This window comes from Archocentrus centrarchus, chromosome 6 (genome assembly GCF_007364275.1).
Source record: "Archocentrus centrarchus isolate MPI-CPG fArcCen1 chromosome 6, fArcCen1, whole genome shotgun sequence".
NCBI lineage: Eukaryota > Metazoa > Chordata > Actinopteri > Cichliformes > Cichlidae > Archocentrus > Archocentrus centrarchus.
The window spans coordinates 10,083,856-10,109,052 of record NC_044351.1 but is presented as its reverse complement, the minus strand read 5'-3'; the positions used below and the strand labels follow the sequence as shown (position 1 = coordinate 10,109,052).

At 39.7% G+C, this 25,197-nt stretch overlaps 1 protein-coding gene across 3 annotated transcripts in view; it reads left to right on the top strand.

Moving 5' to 3' along the window:
• Positions 1–25,197, top strand: part of LOC115781525 (pleckstrin homology domain-containing family A member 7-like) — a 129,071-nt gene that overhangs the window by 97,294 nt on the left and 6,580 nt on the right. For 2 of the 3 annotated variants that reach the window (XM_030731207.1, XM_030731208.1), the window contains exons 9-22: positions 7,542–7,723; positions 9,974–10,519; positions 12,383–12,938; positions 13,887–13,970; positions 16,496–16,549; positions 18,027–18,092; positions 19,584–19,664; positions 20,297–20,446; positions 20,814–20,915; positions 21,947–22,058; positions 22,481–22,611; positions 22,786–22,980; positions 23,142–23,238; positions 24,262–24,353. In XM_030731207.1, coding sequence (XP_030587067.1) covers positions 7,542–7,723; positions 9,974–10,519; positions 12,383–12,938; positions 13,887–13,970; positions 16,496–16,549; positions 18,027–18,092; positions 19,584–19,664; positions 20,297–20,446; positions 20,814–20,915; positions 21,947–22,058; positions 22,481–22,611; positions 22,786–22,980; positions 23,142–23,238; positions 24,262–24,353 — 2,448 coding nt within the window. The remainder of the gene's footprint in view (positions 1–7,541; positions 7,724–9,973; positions 10,520–12,382; positions 12,939–13,886; positions 13,971–16,495; positions 16,550–18,026; positions 18,093–19,583; positions 19,665–20,296; positions 20,447–20,813; positions 20,916–21,946; positions 22,059–22,480; positions 22,612–22,785; positions 22,981–23,141; positions 23,239–24,261; positions 24,354–25,197) is intronic. The other variant, XM_030731210.1, reaches the window with a different exon arrangement.

The window sequence follows — 25,197 nt, the reverse complement described above, 5'->3', positions numbered from 1 at the left end:
TTGATTGCACTGGACATGTTGAAACACAGACTAGATGGATAAATAAGATGGATAAGATACTTTATTGATCCCAAATGTTGGAGAAGTTACTGTAGCACAGCAGCCAAAAACATTAAAAACAACCCCAGCCAATAAAAATAAATACAATATCACAAAATAAAATAGCTCAGGAAGGTAAAAGGTTACATAAAAAGAGTTCAATGAAAAAGAAAATAGAAAACAGTGAAGAGCTCAGTAAATCAACACCTAAATATAATACACTAAGGAAAGATTTTCTCTGCCTCTGTTGATGGAGGAAACCAAACATACCTGTCTCAACCGATCCAACAGGTGCTGTAGTTGAGGATAAACCCAGTTAAAATTAGTTTTACTCTTGCTTTGTCTCCATCTTTTCAATATTTTCTTGACACATGACATTAAAAAGACATCACAGGACTCATTTGGTCATTTTGTTTTGGTGAGATTTAGATTTTTTTTTTAAATCCAGGCCACAGGGTGTGAAACAACACTGAGTGTTCACCAGTGACAGTTTCTCCTGCTACTTTTATGCACCTTTTCACAGTCTGCTGTTCTCAGAGCATGACTGCTGCTTTAAGATACTGTGGGGAATGGACTTTGTTTGAAACAGTTATTTCATCAAAGCTAGCGTTCTTTTAGACGTCAAAGTGAAAAGTGGTAGTAAAACAGACCTGCGAGTGTCTTTTTGTATCTGGTACCATCAGTGACAAGAGTGGACAAATCACTTTCTGTCATTATCTTTGTTGTGTTTGTATCATCTTACAGGTTTGCCCATGTTTATTAATGTAACTTTAAATATTCTTTTTCTATGCAACAGAAGATATTTGCTAAAGAATTACAGTGGGTACAAGAAAATTACTCTATTTCATAATGTGCGTTGTTTACTATACAGTGCATTCCCGACTATAAGTACAAATACTGTAGGTTATCCCTCCATTGGGAGCATAAATATTTTTCCCTGTACCCACTGAATTTATTTGCCTTTTGAAATCGCACCATTACATAAAATAATGGACTTATATTGAAAAAATAATGGCTTGAGCCCAACCGATATTAGCTATTTGCCAGTATATTAGTATCGACATTTATAATGGCTGATAAATGAAAATTAAAAAAGAGGAGACAAGAGAAACACCCTTCATCCCTGTTATCAGTGTTGAGGTTGCATAGTATGTCCACCAGAGGGCACTCTGCAGCTTCCCTGTTGGCAGCACTTGTTTGGAACAACCAGCTGATCCGAGCAGAGACAGGCAGTAATTCAGGACTTGTTGTGACAATAAAACAAGATCATTTTTAAACTTCATTGTCATATTACTGTGGACTCATAGATAAGTACACATAACAGATTTTGGAAACAGTCTGAAATGAAAATACCGTATCTTTAAATCACCAAATATCGGTACCAGTATTGGTCTCAAAAATCCAGTATGAGTTGGACTCTCTAATAATAACTCCACATTGATAGATTTTTTTTTTTAATCACTTGAGTCTGCACACTGAAACTGTAATTCTTGCATGCTGAAGAAAATGACGTTTTCACCACTGATGCATATTATAAAAATTCAGTCAGAGTTCAGGGTAATCTTCCACAAACTGCCAAGATATTTTTGCTTTCACCATGAGCTGGAAACCCTAATGGAAGCTGTGAATGATGGTTGTTACTTCATGACGTTCACGTGCTTTTTCTATTTATTCCTGACGTTTTGAGCAACCTTAAATCAGCTTGCAAACTTCTAGTGATGACTGGGTCCTTGCTGCACTGATGTAGAAGTGTGTCCCAGGTACAGTGTGACATCACTCCAGGTTGTGTTTACAATTATTTACCCTTCTGAAAACACTGAGCTATACACATAACTTCTTGATGCTTTCAGAGGTTAAACAGGTGCACAAACTGTAGCACTGCTGCTCAACCTGGGAAGAAGTTGGTCTTTAGTTTGACACAGTCATTTGATCTGCAGAGTGCCCCACTGCATGCATCAAAACAGATTAAAACAAACTGCTGTTTGATTTCAAACAACAAGCAAAAAGACCACTGCGTTCCTGTGCTCGATAATGGTGGGTATTTGATTTGGACTCGGGTTTCTGAATGGTGTATCTGCTGACTACTAAATCAACGTATACCCATCAGGACTCCGCAAATTCTGCCTTAAGGTTCCCACAACAACCTCCCACCCTACTTTCCCCCCATTCCCTTATTCACTGAATCCTCTTCCCTTTCTTGTTCCCATTGGCTGGCTGCCTGACTGGGACTTCCCTCCTGCCCTGAGAGTGTGTCGCACCATCCAGTGACAGTTCTCCCATAAATAGGTACTCTATGCTCTCATGTTCTCTCACTTTGCCCGATGTAAACCTTATATATCCATGTTGTCTGCCTTTGGTGTGGCTTTTTGATTCAAACTTGGCAGAATATACAGCAACCTTGTATATTCCTCTGATTTTTGATGCACGTCTTGATAGTAACATCTTCTTTTGGCTGAAGTTATTGTGTTTTTTTTTTTCATCAGTGTTCTCTTATTTAATTTCCCCTCTGTTGTTGTTCCTGTCTTTCGTTCTCTCTTCCCCTACTTATCGCAGTGTGAATCTTTGTATTTGCCTTATCTGGGTTTGAGCTTATCGTTCATCAGTGCGCCCTTCTTACTGTCTCTCCCATCTGTCACATCTACTGTACCAGCATGCAATCTTTTTCGATGGCAAGCAGAAAAGCTTTATTTGGAAGTCATGTCACCTCAAGTTACTGTTCCAGAGAGAGAGGGCAGAGAAGTATTTTTAAAAAGCTATTAGAAATTCCTTTTTTTTTCTTTTTTTTTTTAATAGCTGCTGTTTAATGAAACTTTAAAGTGAAGAATAATGTAATACTTTGGCTTGTTTCTAGCAGAAACACTGACATTTCTTCAGAGAAGACATAATTTAAAACTGAGCCACCACAAGCTGTTTTTGTTTCCATTTGGATTTTTTTTTTATTTTTCCAGTGTAGATTCAATTTCTATAGTAGTGAGCTCAGCAGAATGTACCTTATCAGCTTTGTGGTGCTCTGGCTGATGCTGAGGCTTATCTTTATGAGCACAATGACTCTTTAAATAGTGTCTGGACAAAGAGAGAGTGCATGTGTGCATGGTTTTTTTTTGTTTTTTTTTTTTGTTTTTTTTGTTTTTTTTGGTTTGGGGGGATGTCCACAGGAATGGGGCCGGCGCTATTGTAAGCTTATGTGAGTGCAAGTGGTGAGTGATATTTTCAGGCTGAAAGGGAGAGAAAACAGGAAGGGTGCGAAATGATTCTTACTGGAAACTATGATAAAGAGAGGAAAGGAATGGATAAGATATGGAGGGGAAGGAAGTGATAGTGGCTACTGGTGGCTGTGAAATAGAAGCAGAAACAAATGGTGAGAAAATGGTGCTTTAAAAAAAAAATAAAAAATCAAACACAATTGAATAACACGGTGAAGGAAGCAAATAATCAGAAACACCCTTTAAACTGAAACCAGCCCCCACACAGACACAAACAACAGAGAGAAAACGAGGCTTAGCTGTGTATGAACTCACTGTGTAGGTGTATCGGTCATGCTCTCAGTGCTGAATGACCCACTCAGCATTCCTGCTAGGAAAAAAAAATAAAGTCAGAGACTTCCAGTGCTAATTTAGACTGCTGGTGATGTGTGTTGCATTGTCATTATATATCTGTACTGTGTATCAGTACTGATGTATCGTAAATAAAGAGGTTGGTTGCTTTTAAGTGTGTACGGTCTGGTAGAAGTTGTTTGCAGAGCATCTGTGAAATTAATATCTTTTGTTTCTGTCATTTATGTTGGGGTCTGAATTCACTTTCTCCAACATACTGCCATGCAAATGTGCACCTAAACCTCTGGCCCACATCTGCGTTCGCTGCATTCCGATATTGCCGCACGTGCCCAAACATCTGACTAGCGGCACAGTCCCCCCTCTCTCTCTCTCATCAAGCAGCCCGTCCCATTGTAGCTGTAAGAGGCCATCTGTCAGAGTGCTGATGGTGAGTGAACAGGCGTGTTTTGACAGCTGTTTCCTGAGGATGCTGTGTTGCTTTCGTCAAGATATTTAGGATGGCTTTTTGGACGTATCTAGAATTAATTTTTATGATGAGTAGTTGCTAACTAGTTTTTCCCCTGCCTGTTTCCTGACTCCCAAAGTGCCTTAACACATCTCCAGTCCTGGCAGTGAAAGGCTGACTGAGCCCTTCACAGTTGACATCTGTGTTTTTTTTGGTTTTTTTTTCTGGTTAGCATCGTGGCAAAAGTGCAGTTTTTTTTTTTTTTTTAACCCAAACACTTCAGATGAATTGACAAGATCACAATTTGTGTCATTTCTACTGAAAACATTATAAAGCATCTTATAAACAAGCAACAAACAGACATAATTTGAAATGTGAAAAGTTTAGTGAAAGCAGAAACCTTACACTGTCCCTGACTTGGACCACTTCCAGGATTCCTGTCAAGTTTGGATCACTTTGAGGAAGTCCTGTTTTTTTCCTGCTATTTTGCCATGGACATGATAAAGGCACTTTTACTTTTATGCCAAAAAAAAAATCAAACGTGGTCAGAGGCCAAACAACAGTTTACATTCCAAGAGTTCAGCGTCCAAGCTCAAAGTTGGCACATCAGGTTAGAAGTGTGAATAGAAGCATCCTTTTTATTTTCTCCACTGAGATTTTGTGAAGTCATGTAGAGTTCTACTGCAGTGCCCTGAGGAATATGAACATTCAGTACAAACCAAAAATCAAACCAAGTGTCCTGCTGTACAGAAAAGGCAGAACACTTTCAGCCACACCAACACAATATTTAGCTGCAGCACTCTCCAGAGTTGATACCACGAGGCTCCAGCCTGTTGCCCAAAACCAAATTCAAGTTGAATAAGTCACCTTATTGATACAGTGGAGGAAATCTAGCAGTCATTTCAGATTCAGAAGTGCAAGTGGTCACATCTACACTTTTTAGCCTTTGTTATGATAGGACAGTGGAGCGAAAAACATTCATATCTATGGCCAGTTTAGAATCACCAGTTAACCTGACATGCATGTCTTTGGACTGTGGCAGGGAAAGATCAACACATATTGTACTTTAATTAATCATCTCAAATGTCAAAGCTTCAACTTTGAGGACTTCTGCTGAGGACATTATCAGCCTCTCCTCAACAAGTAAAATGTTCTGTGTGTATCCCATGTGCGCCTCTCCCTTGTTTCCATCCACATAAAGCTCATGAAAGAGTTTGAACCACTTGCCAGGTTACTGTTTCCTGTGTGCATCAAGTGAATGGTGCAATCAGCTCCCAGATCTTCAAATATGTTGTAGCATCAGGGTCAAGCCCACGCTTTAGCATAGAGAGTAGTATTGTATTATGTATTATAAGTTATTTTAGTAGTGGTTAGCTGCAGCCACTGAAATAAGCTTGTTTAAGCTGCAGTGCAGAGGGAGAGATGAATTCTCATGTTGTGTGCGTGCGTGTGTGTGTGTGTGTGTGTGTGCATCAATTTGTCAGGGTTTATTTAGAGTTTATATTAACAGGGATATAACAGCAGGAATGACAGTCTGTTTTATTCATGAACGTGTTAAGTGTGTACATTAAACTGCCGGAGTGGGAGTGATGCTTTGTGTGTTCCCGACTGTCACGCTGTAAGAATACAAGAATCACATTCATTTTATCACATCATAAACGAAGTAGAGACATCTCAGAGAAACTCTTGTGTTGCTGGCACAGTGGCTCCCACAACAACACACCATACTGTACACGCATTACTATACTACCCTCATTATTCAGGCGGCGGATTAGGACAGGGAAGACTGTCTAACTGCTTTTAATTAAAATGCATCTGTTGTTGAGTGGGTGCTCTCATTTGTCTTCCAGTCCCAACTACTGAAACGCTGCAGGAAGGAAAAAAGGAAGGAAAGGGAAAAGTAGGACATTTATAGAGCTGTGCTCAATAGAGTGCAGCTCACTTTAAAATGAGCTCTAATAACCCCACATTTACAAGGACATATTTATTGAGCATACTAAACACTCAGACTTTATGAAAAACAGCTGTTACGGATGCACTGTACCTGGAATTTAAGACCAGTTCTGTTGTTTGATGGTGTATTATCGTGTTACTAGCAAATTACAGTATCAATGACATGATTTTAGTTCCAGAGCAAAAACATTTTCTCAGTGCAGATCACAGATGAATTATAAAACAGTACTTGGCTTCAGGCTCTCAAGGTTTTCCTTGGGTTTTATAGTTCAACAAAACTTTGAGGAGAGGCAGAGATACTAACTTCCGTACTGATGGTAGTCTCAGTGGATCTCAGTGCAGTGCAGCCAAGAACATGTTGATTTTTGAGTTAAAAAAAATAGTTATTTTTTCTTTGGCTGGAAAAAAATAAATCCTCCTTTCATGCACTTACTGTGCTGGTATTACTGCTGTCTTCACCTACACAAACAGAAAAACTAATTGAATATAACCGTTCTTCATGTGTTTTCTAGCGTGCAGTGAAGGGGGCTTGCAGGAAATATCTGCAGACAAATTATTTAGAGATGCATTAAATTCCTTTATGGGGCTATTTGGGGAAGTGGAACAAGCTGGAAACACATTGAGGTGCCATTGCAGTTGCTCTGGTTTGGGCTTTGGCATGGAGCAACACTGACATTTATTTAGAGAGATGCTTTTGGCTGCTTCATTAAAAAAAAATCTAATTATTAATTTACATTTTGCTCTGTTTCTGTCCTCTTTAATGTTTGAGAGGAATATCTCGCTATTTAGCTGCTAAATGCTCCCTTACATTTGCCAGCTAGTTGCAAACTTCAGTTTGGTCCTTAGCCTGAAGCTGCATTTAAATATTGGTAGAAAGAAATATCCATTTTAAATTTGAGGATGCCTGCCAATATTAAATATAATAGCCTAGTAGGCTCGCTGTCTTATTGGACAACTACTTTTTCTTTACAGATGAGAAAAAAAAAAAAAATGCTTTGTGCTCATGAAGAGTATAACAGCACTATATAAGAACCAGGCCATTTACTATTTTCCATTCACTGTGATTTATGTAACTCTCTTATTTTCAGAGATATGTACTTGAAAACATGTCCAGGACCTTATAAAAAGCTTTTCTAGTTTTACTGTTGTGCATGTTTCTGTTCTTCTGAATAGATTTTTAAGTGGAAGTATGGGGGAGAAAAATAATGGGGACAAGTTCATGAGTGAAATTTGGGTTTAGGGTACTTTGTCCTGACATATATATCCTGATGTTTTCCATCATACCAGAGTATCTTTCCTCTCATTGTTTAAAGGTTGTCTTTGTGGGTTGTAACTGGCTGGCATTATTGTCTCTGTATTTCTACTGTGTGAATTTCCTTCATTCACTCTTTCTGTGCTGGTCAGTGCTTATGTTGCCCTTGATGTTGTTTCTCTTGTTGGGCGGCATGATATCGCCCTGTCTCTTTGACTGAAGCCCATCTAACGTTCTGTCTCTCAGCTCTGTGCCTCTCTGACCACCACTTGACCTCGCCTCCTTTGTCTTCCTACAGGCTAGCCACACTGGTATGCGCTCGTACATTTACAAGCAGACCTCTGTGATTGGCTCGCAGGCGGAGCACACTGGGATGCGAACCTATTACTTCAGTGCCGACACCCAAGAAGACATGAACACCTGGCTTAAGGCCATGAACCAGGCCACGTTGATGCAGAACCACAGCGATGCAATGATCAGGTAGAGCAACACAGCGAGCAGCAGTTACACTTCCTGCAACATTTGAGGTCCGTTAGGAATGAAGTACATTCAGCCACGTAACACATAAACTGTGTGAAATATAATTTCCAAATTATTACTGTCAGGGTTTTGCTGCTGTGCAGGCAGGAAGGGGGACCCCAAAATGCAGAACTCCAGGAAGGGTGTAATTTACTCACACATTTTATTTACACAGATCTTGACCTCTCCCCGGAATAACATTTGTCGGGAGAGACGTGAAACTGACTTGACCTAACTCGACTAGACATTCATGAGAGACAGCAGGGTACGACCAATGACGCGACAAAGAACTAACTGGAACACAGACAATATGTACACACTAGGAAATGGGAAACAGCTGGGAAGGAAACACAGGAAGCAAAACTAAACCTAAAGCACAAGACCTACCAAAATAAAACAGGAAGTAACCTACCACTGAACACACAGACTAGACACTTGGGGATAACACATTAGCACACCAGAGCACAGGGAGACAGAAACCATAATAAAACAGAATTATGCAACAGGAACATAAAACACTGGGCCACCGGCTCAGGACCATGACAATTACTTTGTTTTCTTTTATTTTCAAAGCGTTGACCTTCCCACTTTACACCATGAGCACCCTTGTTTTTGTTATTTGACCATATTATTATAATTTGTGGTTTTATAGTCATTATTAATAGTATTCATCTCATGATTTTTTATTTTCCTTTGTAGCTCATATAAAGATTATTAACTCCTAATTTTGGAATAGGAGTGAAAGTGTGCTTAATAACTAAAAACCAGCACATGCATACAGGCATACCCTAACTTTCACCATTAACTGCAACCTCTCCAATCAGTGCATCTCTAATACTCATCTTTTTTTTTAAGTATTATTTAATGTTTGAAAAATGTTCATTCTCATGTCTGAGAGTTCCTGAGACATTCTTGTTGTTGGCTGATTTTTTTTTTTCAATTTATTTATTCATTTTTCCATAAACCAGTTAAGTTTCCTTATAAAGGGTGTTCTGAATATTCAACAATGTACTGTTTATTAAAGTCCCTAAAACACCACATAGACTCAGTGGTCATGTAAAAACTCGACTGTTCATGATGTAGTATGTGCCAGCTGTTATATGCACTTTGAGAAGAACTGTATTTGCTCTTATTCTACCTAAAGATTCACAGAATAGTAAAAAAAACAATGTCCTGCTCCACTCCTGATGCTTCAAAAAAAAAAAAATAATATATATATATATATATATATATATAATATTAACAAGCAGCAAGCAGCTTCCTTCATGAATTATTAACTAGCAGCATTCACTAGCAGCCTCAGATACAAACCATTGGTGCAGCATTATTTTCATTATCTTAGTCTCATAAGACTACACTAGTTGTTCGGAGAGGAAACCTAGCTGAAGACAGCTTCCAGTTGGGAATTTCATAAGCCTCTTCCAGTGCTAGTGAAAGCTGAAAATACTCTGACTATTTTGATGGCATGTCAACAGACTTTCTTAAAAGCTTACATTGACAGTATGCAGATATTTATTTTCATTGCAGACTGATTGAACGCACAGCTAGCAACACACTACTCTTGAACTAAAAGATAATACCAGATTCATCACAATCTAATAAGGAGAAACCACTCACGGTAATGGCTAATTAATACAGATATTTTCAGGGACAGTATTAGCACCTGGGGCTGTCTAATACTCTTTTAAAACTAAACTTTGGTGAGTCAGAGACCTGCCTATTTCTTTAGGCTTCTTTTCTCACATGGGATTTCATTAATGTGTTTGAAATTGAGATGTGGTTACAAGGCTTTGGTTGTCATTTGTTTCCTTTGTGGCCTCTGTGGTGTTTAGCCCTGCCCTTAAAGCTGAGGATAAAGTTGAATTTCCCTTAAAGTTGAGTTTGCCTTTCATGTGACAGTCACCATCTAGTTCTAATTCAGTTCACTGCAACAGAAAAAAGATTAGAACACTAGAAACGTATTAAAATGTCCACAGGATATCAGTGAAGTGATCAAATGAAACCGAATTGGCTGCTGTTGAGGAAGAGCCACTAGAGTCCTTTGAAAACTCTGAGGAACAGAGCGACTATCAGGATAACTGATATATTTATATATATTTATTTATAATAATTAGTCTTTTTCCCTCACAGTGTTAAGGAAAAAAATTCCAAAGAGTATGAATGTAAAACAGCAACATTCATTCAGGGTTTTGTGATATCCACTCTCCACAGACCAGCTGACAAGTTAGAGAAGTTGTCGCAGCAGGCTGTCCCGCAGACAAACCATGTAAGCCACCACAAGACAAAGACTTCTGATTCTGAGACAACAAGACCGATAATTCATGAAGTTCTCCTGGAGCCCATACACCGTGATGCAGAGGAACGCTGCAGTTTTCACAAAGACTCTCCTGGCACTATCATGTTGGATGCCCCCATAGGATGCACTGGTTTAGAAATGGACACACACACTTCCCTCCCATGTAATCCTGCACCCTCCGCCATACCGCAGCCAGATCACATTTCGGCTTCAGCGCCTGTGTCCAGGGTGCCGTCCCGTGCTCCTTCACGAGCCGCTTCGACTTTGCCCTCCAGCATTTGCACAAGGAATGGGCTCATCTCCACACCCAGCCCCATCCTCGAACCCAACGGGATTGCAGCAGGGACATATCAGAGGGCCCCGGAAACACCTGCTAATGACACACAAAAGCAGGCTCGGAGGAGAAGTACTCTGGAGCAGGTGGAGCAGTGGGTCAAAGTGCAGAAGGCTGAGCACAAAGGGTAGGTCACTGTAATATACAAAAAGGGTCTCTGGCTTATCTTTAGTTAAATAAATTGAGCTTGTGTAATGTGTCCCAATGGTCTGGTTATATTTCATTAAAACAACATTTTTAAAGATATTTATTCAGTATTAAATTTTTAAATCTGGAACTTTCTGTACAGAGCTGCAAATTTACATTTTTGATTCACTCCAACTACTGTCATAGTATAGCTTTCAGCTGAAGAAGGCACCTGTTCTCAATGAATAAAGACCGTGTACGCTAACTCGTGTTTTTTTCCTGCAGTGTTGAAAGAATTTAAAAACAGAGCTAAGAAAAAAAATACACTAAAGATGCTAGTTTGTAACCGTTGGACATGATAATGATGATAATAACAGTAATAATATTAATAATAGCTTTATTCATATAGCACCTTTCAAAGAAAAGTTACAGAGCGCCTCGCAGGACAAGATGGGAAACAAACAAGCAATAAAATATTTAAGAAGAGCTAAAAGTGAAACAATGTATGGAATACTGGCGGCACAAGGAGATAAAAGCAAGAGAGAAAGACAAAAACAATAAAACAGGTTAAGTTGGAAGCAAATAAAAAAATTAAATGAAAATGATCACCAGGAGAAGATGATAAAACAATTATGAAAGACAACATAGACCAAAGTAGAGGCACAGAAAAAGCCTGCTTATAAAAATATGTCTTTAAGGGTTTTTTTAAAAGATCATAGTGAGCTTGCCAGTCAGATCTCCTCAAGGAGATTGTTCAAAGAGTGGGTGCCCTGACAGAAAAAGCCTCATCACCCTTGGATCTCTGCTGAGATTGTGGGATGGCCAGCAGAGCCTTGGTTGAGACCCTCAGGTTATGATCAGTGGCGTGTGGTGTGGTGATGATCTGAAATATACTAGAGCGGGGCTCAAAAATAATCAACAATAAAATCTTAAAATCAGTTCTCAAATTAATAGGTAACCAGTGAAAAGAAGCTAAACTGTTCAATTCCTTTTTATTTATATAGCACCAAATCACAATAAACAGTTGCCTCAAGGTGCATTTTATTGTACGGTAAAGACCCTACAATTGTCTTTGGGAATGAGGTGTTCTCATTTTTCTTTTGGTTTTAGTAAATAAGTCTGGCTGCTGCATTTTGTTTGCTGCAGCTGTAGTTTGTGTAGACTTTGTTGGTTCAAACATGTGTATAATGACATGTAATAATCTAACCTAGAGGACCGAAAAGCATGTATAACCAACTCTAGATTTCTTTTAGATAAAATTGATATTACTGAGTCTCCTTAATTGCATAAAAGAAGACTGGACAACTGAAGTGGCATGCTTGTTTAAGTTGAGGTGGTTGTCAAAGGTGACACCAAGGCACTTTATAGATGAGGGGCTCAGGTGTGTTGCAGGACGATGTATCAGGGCCAATGACAATAACTTCTGTCTTATCTATATTTAGCTGCAGGAAGTTCTGTCATTGAGTGCATTGCTTTTAAGAATGTATAGAGTTGTATAGCTGTGTATCATCTGCATAGGAGTGGAAACTCATACTATGCATGCAGATGACATGCCTCAGGGGTAATGTATATAGAAAACAGGAGTGGTCCTAGGACAGACTCCTGAGGTACCCCATCATCTTCAATGATGACTGTGACTTGCCTATAACACTAATAACGGCACTAAATAAGACTGAAATAACCTTAAAACTGAGCCAGAAGTGCCAACCCAGTGTGGGGAACATGATCCCCCACACTGGGTTGGCAGTGTGTATGATATAAGTTTATATTAACTTAAGAGCCAGTGATATGCCAGTGTTGCTGTCACAGTTTGTTTTGCCCTTAGGTAGTGGCCTAATCTTTAATTGCTGTTTCTATTCAACAGCCCTCCATCCAGAGAGAACACCCTCCCTCGTCGCACGCCACCAACACAACACAAGTTCACCTCCATGGACGCATATCAAACCCTGCCAAAAATACCTCGCCAAAGTCCCCCACCTGGCCGACTCGGCGAGTACAAGTACGCCCAAGACCGCCTGAGCCATTTCCGCCTAATCCCAGATCAGGGGAGCCCAGGTGCCACCACTGTTTGGCAACTGTATGAGTGGCAGCAGCGCCACCAGTTCCGTCACGGCAGCCCGACGGCTCCACTTTACACCCCGGCCCCGGAGTATCCATTTGGCCCCCGTCCACCATCTACTGTGCCTCCCTCCTCCGCAGCACCTAGGTCAGAGGGGCCCCCTCGCTGTGTGTCAGTACCACCATCATCTGCAGACATCCCTCCACCAGGCCCTCCTCCCGGCATCAGCCGAACCCTGTCACCGGCACGGAGGCCGCACACGCCTGCTGAACGGGTGACAGTCAAGCCTATGGGTGACATGTCAGTGTTGAACATCCCCTTCACTGTTTCCCCCCGGAGGACCAAATCTCAGCTGTTTAAGGTAAAATTAACCCACTACTGTACAGTTGATTACAATGGTTCAGTGTTGATTTTTGTTGTTATAGTTTCAGATTTCATGTTTAATTAATGCATAAAGGAGAAAGAATAACATTAACAATGAACTTCAGTATTCTGTAGGCAAAGTGGTGATACTGTACAGAGTGAAGTGTCCATACGCAGTATCACAATTACACTTCACCAGGAAGTTCTTAATCAAGGGAATGAGATTAAAATTTTACATAAAGGGACAAGACCAGTGTTTTTTGGCATCATAATTACATTTGGGTTATTTAGCTCACACTCTCTGAATCATCTTACGATGCCCAAACTCCCAGATGTGCGAGATTTAATCACATAATAATTCAAGAAAAGGGGGAAAAAAAATAGAAGTAATCCAAAGAAATGTGATGTATGAGGGGTATATTCTGCAATTATAGCTTGTGTGTATTCTTGATTAGGATCACAGTACACAAACTACTGTTACAGCATTTTGTTGCATATATTGTTAAATGTATTTCATCTTGCTTCCTGCTTGCTTCCAAGGTTGTATCATCATCTTATTTTCCCACTGTTGCAATATCAGTTTCTCATTCAGATCAATGTTCATCATTCTGAAAGTTGTAGGCACATGTTGCAAATGTGCTCCACTGTATCCCCAGTCACTCAAAAGCAAACTTGAAATATATACATATTATGGATATTTACTTTCATTTTGTCCTGAGAGGCAAACAATACAGCATTTTGATGCCAAGGGCACATTAAACATCTGCTAAAACAAGATTTGTGACACTTTATTATGTGGAATTTACTCTTGTTATAGTGTGATAGTAGTGCCTATAGTAAATCTGTGTTGATTCTGTAATACATATTTCATACAAATCAAACCGAATATGAAATTTTAATATTACTTCTTCAAAAAGTCTACATCCGTGTGTTGTCTGTGTTGTAGGCTGCTACAGTTGAGAGACGATCAATGCCTCCATCTGGCTACATCACTCACACTGTCAGTGCACCCAGCCTTCATGGCAAAACGGTAAGTTCTTCAAGTAAACATAGAAACATGTATTAAGGTTAATATTAGGAACACGTTTTTATTACTTTATTTACTTGAAATATAATTTTTGTTCTTTTGCTGAAAATTGGAGCAGAAATATTTCAATTTAAAGAAACTAGATTTAAAAGGTTGTACAAAGTTGTTGCTCTTAAGTGTTTTCATATCAAGAAGTCAGTAACTAGTTGTGGATTATTTCTCTGCTATGAGTAAATTTTCAGTGCTATCAGCCAATCATTAATAAGTCTTTTTGTTGTTGATGTTGACACCGACCAGTTGGCTGTAGAACATGCAGACTGTGTTGTTGTTCCTGCCTTTTGTTTCAGCCCCATTGATTCTCCTTATTTTAGCTGCAGTTCTGTTTGTTATGAATTAGCCATCAGTCACTGGCTAATTGGCGCTGTGAAGTGATCTGTTTAAAAGAAGAGAAGTTTGACTGAAGCTTGTGTGGTTAGTTCTAAGATTTGCTAGATTGAATGTCTTGTGATGCATGCGACAGCCCGAGGAGCTCACTCTGCTCCTTATTCAGCTGCGCCGCCATCAGGCCAAGATGGCATCTGCACGTCAGCAAACGTTAGCCCAGCTCCAGCGAATCAATGGTCCCAAAGAGCCTTTCCATCACAGCCACCTCTTCAGTGCTACCACGACTAGCACCAGTCCCCTACTCAGCGCCGGCCCCTCTCCTGTGTCCCACGCTGGACACGTGGGCCTCTCAGCTCCACTTGGCCCTTGCAACACCCAGGTGGGGGCTCACGCGGCACGCCTGCCTGTCTGCCCCTCATTTTATCAGGGACTTGTAGAGGTTGCCACTAAAAATTGCACAGGGTTGCATTAGTCTTAAATTATAAATGCTATTTCAATTTCCCCATTGTGGTAATTTCCCCATTGTGGGACTAATAAAGGTATTCATATTTGTATAATTTTATTTCTTATTTTGTACATAGAACTCTTTAATTGGGTCCTAATGTAATGGATTATTAGCCCTTTTGTCCTCAGAAATGTAATTATTTTTCACTATTCATGCACATTATTCACGGCACTGTGGATGGTACCATTAGCCTGTTTGTCTGGTCCAAAGTGAAGTATTGCAGCAACTATTTTAATATAGTTTTATAATGTTTTCATTTTTTCAGAGTGGGTCTTTAGGGGTGACTGCACAAGAATCCATAAATGATCCCCAGATAATGGAGGGAATATGTCAGTGTTACCTTATATGATAGAAGTCTGTGCATTCATTGATCCATTTTCTTAACCTCTTATCCAGTCTGGGGTGGGGTGGGGGTTGATAGACCCTAGCTCAGCTGAGAGTGGGTAAGAATCAAGGTATAGCCTGGACAGCCTGGGGTACCCGGAGAGAGGCCGCACACGCACAGTGACTTTAAAACAAAAACAAAAAAGGCCCTGTCTGGTCAGCCTAAAGCCTCTTTTAGGGGTACCAGAAATCTCTTTGGACTTAAAAAACATTAATTTTCATAAATATATACATAATTTCCAGAGGATTAATTTTATATTTAATCTGCCCCAAACTTTGATATTTGATGAGATTTTCTGACAAACCTGTTATATTCCACTGTGAGCACAACTTAAAACTCTATTTTAGTGCCCTCCACTGGTCCCTATCATTGCAACCCCAACTGCTAACGCAACCAGACAATCAGACTACTGAATTATCGCTGAACCACATCAACTTACAGTACAGTCTCGAGAGCTTCACCTCATTGCGTTCATGTTCACTGATACTGATGTTTTCTACTTCCATTCACATCTAAACACTCTTCATGCTGTATTTGGAAGTTACCAACTGTAAAAATACATTAAATCTGAAATAGTGATTTAAAAAAAAAAACACATGATGAATGAAGGCTAAACAAAAGACTCAGCAATAAGATCCTAATATCAGTATATTAGTGGCAACTTCTACCCTAAAGTTCCTTTGCTTAACATCGAGAACCATCCACCTCTTGTCCATGTGCTGTTCTTGGCTGATCAGTTTCCATGTCGTGCTTCTACTGATACTGTTCATGGCATGTTGTGCTGCTATCTTTTCGACGTCCACAAAGCCATCCCATGCTTTAGCAAACCAGTAAGCTGTGGATGTGTTGGTCACTTTGGTCCTCTGATCCGTGACTCTTATTTTCGGCTGTGTAGAAGTTTTGCTTCTTCTAATTCTTTTTTTTTTTTTTTTTTTTTTTTGAGTTATATGGACTGAATTCAAAGCTGAATTCAACAATGTCTCGAGATCTACTTCTTCAAATGGATCTGGTTTCTGCTGGTCCTTTTTTTGTTGCAGTAGGAGTGGCTAAACTTCTCTGACCATGAAATTAATGGTCAGACCATTTTTACTGTGTCTGAGTGTGTTGTGATGCATGACAGCAGGTCACACATTATATGTGATACCAAAATCTCACTAGATTCCAAGTGAATTGTTGCTGATGCTTTAGATTCAGGCAGCGCATTGCTTAGTTCTTGTTGACACAGATCGGTAATCTGTACTTGTCATCTTCTAGGCTGATGATACCTACATGCAGCTGAAGAAAGACTTGGAGTATCTGGACTTAAAGGTAAGAAAGATAACGACAGAGTCGATCACCTGTTAGTTACTTTAACTAATCATTTCCTTCAAGTGTTTTCCTTCTGCTGCGCCTTTTCTGACATGAAATGTCTCTAGCTCAATCTAATACACGTGGTGATTCTTACTGACAGCCACTTCCTTCACTCTGGCCCTTGTTGATCTGTTGAACCACGACGGCTACAAATGCCGTGGCTACAAAAGGAGATGTTCAAGCATCTGTGTGGGACTAAACATCCCCAAATACTTGGAATGATCTTCTAACTCTTTGAGTGGTTTTAGAAGCATCTCACAAAAGCAGCCGCCATTTTGTGATTGCGGCTTTGTGTCTTTGTGATTTTTGACTCCCAGATCAGAGCTCTAGAGCCCCTGATCCTCGCAGTTCACAGTTTACTACTGCACTGCACTGCTGGGCCTCTCAGGCCTCTAATGAACGTAAGCTCTGTGTATGTGCGCACGTATGTATGTCCAGTATGTGTACTATATTAAAAGATGTAGTATGCCTGTTTGTGTGTGTGTGTGTATTTCTGCTTGTGCATGTTTGCATAGTGTTCAGAGAGACACGAGCTCTGTGTGTATGAGGTGTGTGTATGTTTAGAGAGTGTGTATTCTAGAAAGACCATCCCATTGCCTACAGCACTGCATCTACAGCTTGAATGGAATATAGTGTCCTTTGTCCATGTGATCTTCCTGCCTTCACACAACCCCCTCCCACCACGTGGAGATGTTGATGGCGCTGTTGAATAGTGGGCATGGGATGGCTCGGCAGTGCATGTGTTGTGGCTGTGGCTGTGGCTGTGGCCCGGTGGTTGAAAAGCCAGCTGCTTCTACCATCGTCTCTGAAACGCTGCACCTCCTTGACAATGATGCAGGGCTCTATTGTGTCTTATTTATTTGTTTATTTATTTTTATTTAAAAAAAAAATGAACCCACTCCTAAAAAAATAATAATAATAATAATTTTTAGCCATAAGAAAAATAACTGTCACCAGTGACTTTTATTGTTTTATTATTAAACATGGTGCAAATGTACTATATTATGATATTTTTAAAGCTAGCAAGTGTAATACTAGTAAACCTCACAGTGGGCACCTGAGTTCAGCTCCGTGGTGCGTTCCTCAAACATCTGCTTTCCACTTCCAAAAAAAAAAAAAAAAAAAAAAAAGGAGGTGAAAACAGATAAGTCATTTTGTGCAGAGCTTCAAAGTCTCCATAGCCATTGTGTTGTTCATGGCAAGAGCTGATTTTGTGTGGCAAAACTCTCATACTGTTATGTACACATGGCTAAGGGAATGTGTCATAGATGGCCTGTCTTAGCCCATAATAGTTTGTAGCTGGTCTCTGTGTTTTGCATTTCCCTTATTTCAGCACAGGTGTACTATACCGTGGAGTCATACACCTTTGTTTGTTTGTTTTGTTTGTTTTTTAACCACAGCACTAATGTCTTTAATATTAATTTTGAATTTCCAGGTAGCTGGAAGTCAGGCACTGAAGGAGTCAGGAAAGCCTGTCAAGGTTGCAGAAAGTGATGTGGATGTAAGTACGAGCGTATTATTTTTTTTGTTTTATTTGTTTAAAGATCTGGACTGCGCTGGAAAAAATGAAAAATACACTTTAGAAACTGCGATGAGGTTATATTTTTGGCTATATTCAATTGTTACTTTGATGTCTTGAGAACCTTTTAAATGTTCAGTTGGCTCTGAAAATGTTTATTTCTTGATCTTATTTCAAAGAATTTGTTGACATTTCAGAGTGGGATATTTTTTTGTTGTTTCCATTGCATACTGCATTTACGTGAATAGAAAAACACGCATGTACATACAATGATTTTTCTGTTTGATGCATATTCAGAGTATTCATGAACGGGTTTAGTGTTTTTATATAATATTTGAAACAATCAAACGCTCTGGTTCTTTGTTGTCTGCCCTTCAATCGAATGAAGACTGAATTCTAGTTTCTGATTGTCATGGTTCAGTTGGGAGAAAAGCGAAGGTAATTCAGGAAAAACAAAATATGGATGCTGTGGAAAAAGCGTGGGTGGACACTTAGCTTTAAGGAGAAAACATCTTGCAGAGAATGTTAATAGGTAAATGCCATGAGCCTTTCAGGCTGATAATTCCCTGCAGCTTTTCAAACAGTCTTTGTTTTCTCTTATGAAAATATTTCTCACGATTTGCTTCACACAAACTGTTTATTTAAAATTTATGAGCGCATTGTCTGCAATGAATATTTGAGTAGCTCCAACAACAACATCACCATGGAGACAACATGTAGATTAATAATTCAGTGGAATATAAAAACTAGTGTTTACCCATTGGACACATTTACCCATTCGTACGAATGGGTAAATGTGTCCAATCTTTTGACTGGTACTGTGTGTGTGTGTGTGTGTGTGTGTGTGTGTGCGTGTGCGTGTGCGTGCTCTGTTCACATTAAGCTTTTCAGTTCCAACCTTATTACATGCATGTTGTGATGCTGTTTTAAAGCAGGATGATGAAGCGATTCCACCTTTGCTTTCAGTTCAATCAGAGATTAATTAACAAGGCTCTGAGACTCTGACACTGTAATTAAACATGTCAGGTGGGTTGCACCCACTTTGTTTAATTGAATCACTCACAGTAATTTTAAGTACACCAGAACAAGGCAGGGGAGTTGTGGGGCTGTGAATCTCATGTCTGCACAACCTGTATGCAGTAAAAAGGACGTACATATGCATAAGTATGTGTGCTCACACGTTACTCTACATACTCTCTCTCTCTCACACACACACACACACACACACACACACACACACACACACAGATACATGTTTTTGAACTTTTTAACTGCACCTGCAGAGATAAGAGGAAGTTGTAATTAAGTAAATGAGCCACTTAATTACCAGAGGTCAAGGCACACACACACGCGTGCGTGTGTGCGTGCACACACTTTTGTTGAGCACTTGAGAGATGTTTTATCTGTGAGAGTGTACAAAGCACCCCCTCCATCCCCATCCCTGCCTACTCAACTCTTTGTCTCCATCTGCAGGTTAAGTTGAGTCGGTTATGTGAACAGGACAAGATCCTAAAGGATCTGGAGGTGAGGATCAGCTCCCTGAAGGACGACAAGGTACACACTGATAATTACAAAGACTGCTGAAGTCAGTCAGGTGAATCAGTCTGACTTAGAATTTTGTAACACTTTACATCCAGTCTGATAAGTCAAAGAAATATTACACGATGGTGCCCCATTCTATAATCAGTTAAGATACATTGAATTTTGATAACTAAGAATGATGCAGCTATCAATATGTGGCAGCACACATCAGACCCACAGCGTCAAAACTGGTTTTCTTAACGTTCACTGTGTAATATTAGGAAAAGTCTGCTGAAGCAGAGACAGCTATACTGATTTCTCAGACTCTTGATTTCACTCAGCTTTCACTGTTACAACCCCAGGTGAAATCACCAAGCACACATTCCTCAGGAGATTCTGAATACAATAAAAAGTGAATTGCAAAAGAATGTTGATACCATAGGGTTTGGAAGAAAATCCTGACCACATACAGCTCAAGGATCTAGGTTAGTGTTAAGTCAGATGTTATCTTATGGCAACTCTGTGGAAGCATGCTGCCCTCTGGAGGTATTTTAAAATATTTATCTGCTGAATCTTACCTTCTTATGTATCAAGCAATATTCTACAAACAAACCAGGGGTTGGTTGTTCTCTGTTCTCATGCTCATCCAAATCTTACCCTTTCAGGACAAGCTGGAGAGCGTACTAGATGTGTCCCATCAGCAGATGGAGCAGTACCAGGAACAGCCAGCCCATGCCCACAAAATCGCCTACCAGCAGAGGCTGCTGCAGGAAGATCTGGTGACCATCAGGGCACAAATATCCCGCGTTTCCACGGTATCTGTGTTTCTAGGAACGCATGTGGTTCAATGCATACAGATGCTTGTGATTTTGTGCCATATGTTTAAGAGTGTGTGTCTGCACCGTGACTAGAATTGAGTTTGTGTGTGTGTGTGTGTGTGTTTAATTTATATATTTATAAATGTTTCTGAGTAATTATTTATTTATTTATTCATTATGTTGTAATGTGCTACTCTGTTGACTGCGTTTTTTTTTTGTTTTTTTTTTTTAAATGTGCGTCTGGGGATGGATGACTCATCTACTGCAGACCAAATCTACCTACAGGCACAGATAAAATAAAGGAACCTGAACCTGGTATTAATACTATGTATTAAAAGGCTTTTTGTATGTTTGTTTAATGCAGGAGATGGCACATGCCTGGGAGGAGTACAACAGGCTTGAAAATTCAGTAGAGCAGTTGAGGTTAGCACTGCAGGCACAAATGAACCACAGCGCCTCCACTCAGGTAAAGCCTGTTACTGCATGTCAGAGCAGAGCCAAACTAGCTTTGCATTTTCAGTTGAAACAGTTTATTCATAGTCTGGATTTTATATTGTACTTATGTTTTTTTTTCTCACTCTATTCATTTTGTCTTTCCAGACAATTGGAATTTTTATTAACTAAATATCAGATTGAATTTAAGATTGTCTCTCTACATCACCATAGTCAATGCAATATGCAGCCATCAGTATATTATTCAAGTGCAGACTTTCAGCTTCAGAATATAATAGAAACACTGAATCACCCACTTTGGAATTGCAGCTATTTCTACGTAGTTTTCATATGCTCAAATGTAAGTGAGCAACTGAAGAACATGCAGTTTCATCCAGGTGTGTCCTCTTTAATAGTCTGGAGCCGATTGCAAGTACTCAAATTGGATTTTCTTCTTAGTATCAATCAATAGGTCAATTGTGGTCTAGAGAGTTGTTGATGCAAGTAGAAGAGGGCATTATTCGGTCAAGAGACCTCTCAGGGAGAGCAGAATTCAACAGTTTGGTACATTCTTAAAAGGAAAGAAACAAACACAACACCACTAAAAGAGCTGGAAAATCCCAGACGAGAACCAAAGTGGATGATAGCAGAACATTTTCCTTGGTAAAGAAAAACCCCACGAGCTCTTGAGGAGATGGCTGTATGACTGGTTAACACTCAAAAACAGAAACATATCAATGCAACATTCAGTGGTTTTGCACATTTTCGCATTAGAGACTGCAAGTCTGCACTAACACACACACCTCAATTGTTTCATTTCAAGTCCAGTGTGTTGGTGCACAGATCAAAATTACGGAGGGGAAAGAAAAAAAAAAAGTTTCATTCTCGAAAAACATTATCCTTTTTAAAAAAAAACAAAACAAAAACATTCACCTGATGACAGTTACAGGCCTGATGTTGTAAATGGTTCCAAGGTGACGTTGAAAACCAAATGAAACCACACCAAATATCAGATAACTGAAATCTGATTTCCTGTATTGATTTCATCTCCATGTTTCTATGCAGCAAGAGAAAGCTGAGATGAAGCGCGAGCTGTGGAGGATTGAAGATGTGATGGCCGGACTGAGTGCCAGCAAAGCCAACTACAAGATTACCATCGACTCTGTCCAGAACCCAGGTAGACCAAAGAAACCAGACCATTAAATGCAGCAACTGATAACGATAACCAGTTAGGAACAGAGTCGTTAAGATCCAATAAAGGCCCTCACTCATTCTTAAAGATCTTAATCTGAATTTGGCACATCCTACCAGTGCACTGTACAGCTGAGAATAGTAGGAAAAATGTCACAGCACTCACATGGTCTTAATGTTTGAAATGTATTTTATATTTTGTGCATTGAGTATATCTATGTGGTTTCACTCCTCACGCACCTCTGGAGTAGATTCATGAGTACTCTCCAGCCAAACTTGGATTGAAAATACATTTCTTTTACTCCTTCTCAGTGTAAATTGATAAGAAATTCTCCCCATTTCTGAGTGTAAATCTTAAAAAATGTCTTGCATTTAAAAGCTAAAATTTGATTTCACACACCCCACCAGAGAGGAAATTAGTGCCTTCGGTGTCAGAACCAGCAGTGCCTTCCCCCAGTGCAGAGATCCAGCCTCCTCCTCGCAGCTCCATCCCCAACATCCACTCTTATACTTTGCCTCACAGCACTGTGCCAAAGTGGGTGAGTGTCACAGTTCTTCTTGCAAAAACTTCAGTCAGCTGAATGTTAACTTTCACAAAGTTGCTGGATTTATTCTCTTTCTGCTTGAGCAACCTTAACCAAAATAATAGTCACTGGCAAAATAGAAGTACTTTAAAATAGAAGTAAATGTGAATTGGCCTGGTTGCTGCACAGGCCGAGGAGAGCGCCCCACCAAGGCCACCACTGCCTCGCCTCTACGACTACGAGGATACACCACCTGTGGTTCCGCCCCTCCCCAAAGAGGCCTCAGTTATCCGCCATACTTCAGTGCGTGGGCTGAAACGCCAGTCAGATGAGAGGAAGAGGGACAGGGAAAGTGGGCAGTATGTTGTTAATGGGGACTGTAAGGTATGCTACCATTTACTCCCTGTTGTTTTGTTTGCTCTGTGTGTGTGGGTGCTCTTTGCAGTAGGGTCAGTTAAATATTTCATGTAATAATATGTAATATTTATTCCCTATAAAAGAAATCTATCCAGTCCAACTTCCTGTTTAATTTTTCCTGGTTTCAGGCTGACTTGCGTTCATACCTGAGTGAACCAGAGCTGCCAGGAGTGAACCACCACAACATGGGGTCTGACACTGACTATCAGTATTTCTCAAGTAAAGGTATCTGAAAAGTAACATGTAAATGTACAGCATGTGTTTTGTCCTTTCTCCTCACCCCTTCCTGAGCCTGAGGTTTCTTCCTGTTAAAGGGCAGTTTTTCCTTCCCACTGTCGCCAAGTGCTTGTTGGGTTTTCTCTGTAATTATTGTAGGGTCTTCACTTTACTATATAAAGCGCCTTGAGGTAACTGTTTGTTGTGATTTGGCACTATATAAATAAAATTGAACTGAATTGAATTAAATGAAATATACTGACTGGAAAATGTTTCCTGTTAACCTTGATTACACCATTTGATTGCAGCCAGTGATTCCCCAGCAGCTTTGTGCAGTCCTGCTACAGCATATTTTAAATTCCATGTAAATCCTGGATACATACTGAGTTAGTATTTAAAAATGCAGAATAGACGTGTATTATGATGGGATTGCGTTGTAAAAGATGGAGGCATTAAGAGACTGCACTGTCTGCAAGCATTAAATAAATGCATAAGAGGATTAAAAGAGAAAATGTGTGTAGGAAAATACTTCTATTAATTAGAAATTCAGATGAAGTCTCTTTAGAGTATTCATCAATTAAAATTTGTAAAATTTGCTTATTAAATGGTAAATGAACTGGTACTTATTGAGCACTTTTCTAATAAACCTTCCTTCAGTTGTAGAATTATCACCACTTAGAGGAGCCCAGTGTTTGAAAGTGGATGATCATCTGGATTTTAATTAAAATTTCTTAAATCCAAAATGTGATTTTTTTTTTTTTTAATATAAAGAATCTGATTTTGTAAATATTTTTTAAATTTAGCAATTACATAAAAGTATTATTTAATGCTGACACCTTGATAATATTATAACACCTGACCCCTCATACAACAAGGCATTTAACAATTTTTTATTTGTTTATACAAAGTCCATATTCTTAGTACATATTCCATATGAGATCTCTATTTTTGCGTTTTCACCGAGTGAATTTTCAGATTTGTGCAAACTGATCCAAGCCGTGCTGATTTTTGTCCCGTTGTTGCTGTCGTTAGGTCTGTCGGGCTCCTCATCTCGACAGAACCAGTCCAGCTCCATCTCATCCTATGTCACCCTGAGGAGAGGACCCGGGAGCTCTGCAGCAAAGGTGAGTGAAGACAATGAGCTGGAGAAACTCCGGGTGTGTTTGTTTCTACACGCCTGGTTTTGTTATGAGTCCTGTTTTTTGACATGTTTGTGTTTAATGTGTAAAGCTGACACCACTGAAAAATCTGCCATATCCACCATGCAATAAACACAACCTCCTCACAATTTAGACATGAGGTTTGCAGACCCGTCTGTGTGAGCAATAGCAGCAGATAGTCTTTGTATCCAGGCAAATTGAGTTTTAGTTCTGAAAGTTTATTTTTATTTTTTTAAATCTGTTGCTATTTTACTGTTCTGTTTGCTCTTGTGTCCTATTTTGTTTTCTGCCCCTTTTGATCTCGTCTTATTGGCTGGGTCCAGTTTAACTGATAGATTTGGCAGTGTGACAGGAAAAAGAGGTTTCTTGATTAGGTCCAATTAGCACCATTGGGGGACTAATGATTAGCCAGTCACCACTATGGGTGGGACTGAAACCACTGCCAAGCTGTAACGGGGTATTTTAAATAGCCAGTGCTTGCTCCTTTTCAGCACCTGCCAGACGTGGGTATTGACATTAGGTGTTTACTTTGCTTCCCTCTTAAAATCTCGACAAAAACACTATGTTGGCATGGCTGTGCATCCAAATACTTTAGAGTGAGGTGGATAGCTGATCTCTAATGACGGGTTAGGGTAAACTGAATCCTCTCCCCAGTGGAAATTGTTAGGGTGGACATAATGTCTGAATGAAGATGGAAATTGAGTGTCACAGGATGGCAGTTCTGGGATCAGACTTATTCTCTTCAGGCACTAACCATCCATCCCCATTTCATACCAAAGCCTCCCGTGTTCTACTTTTCCCTGTCTTT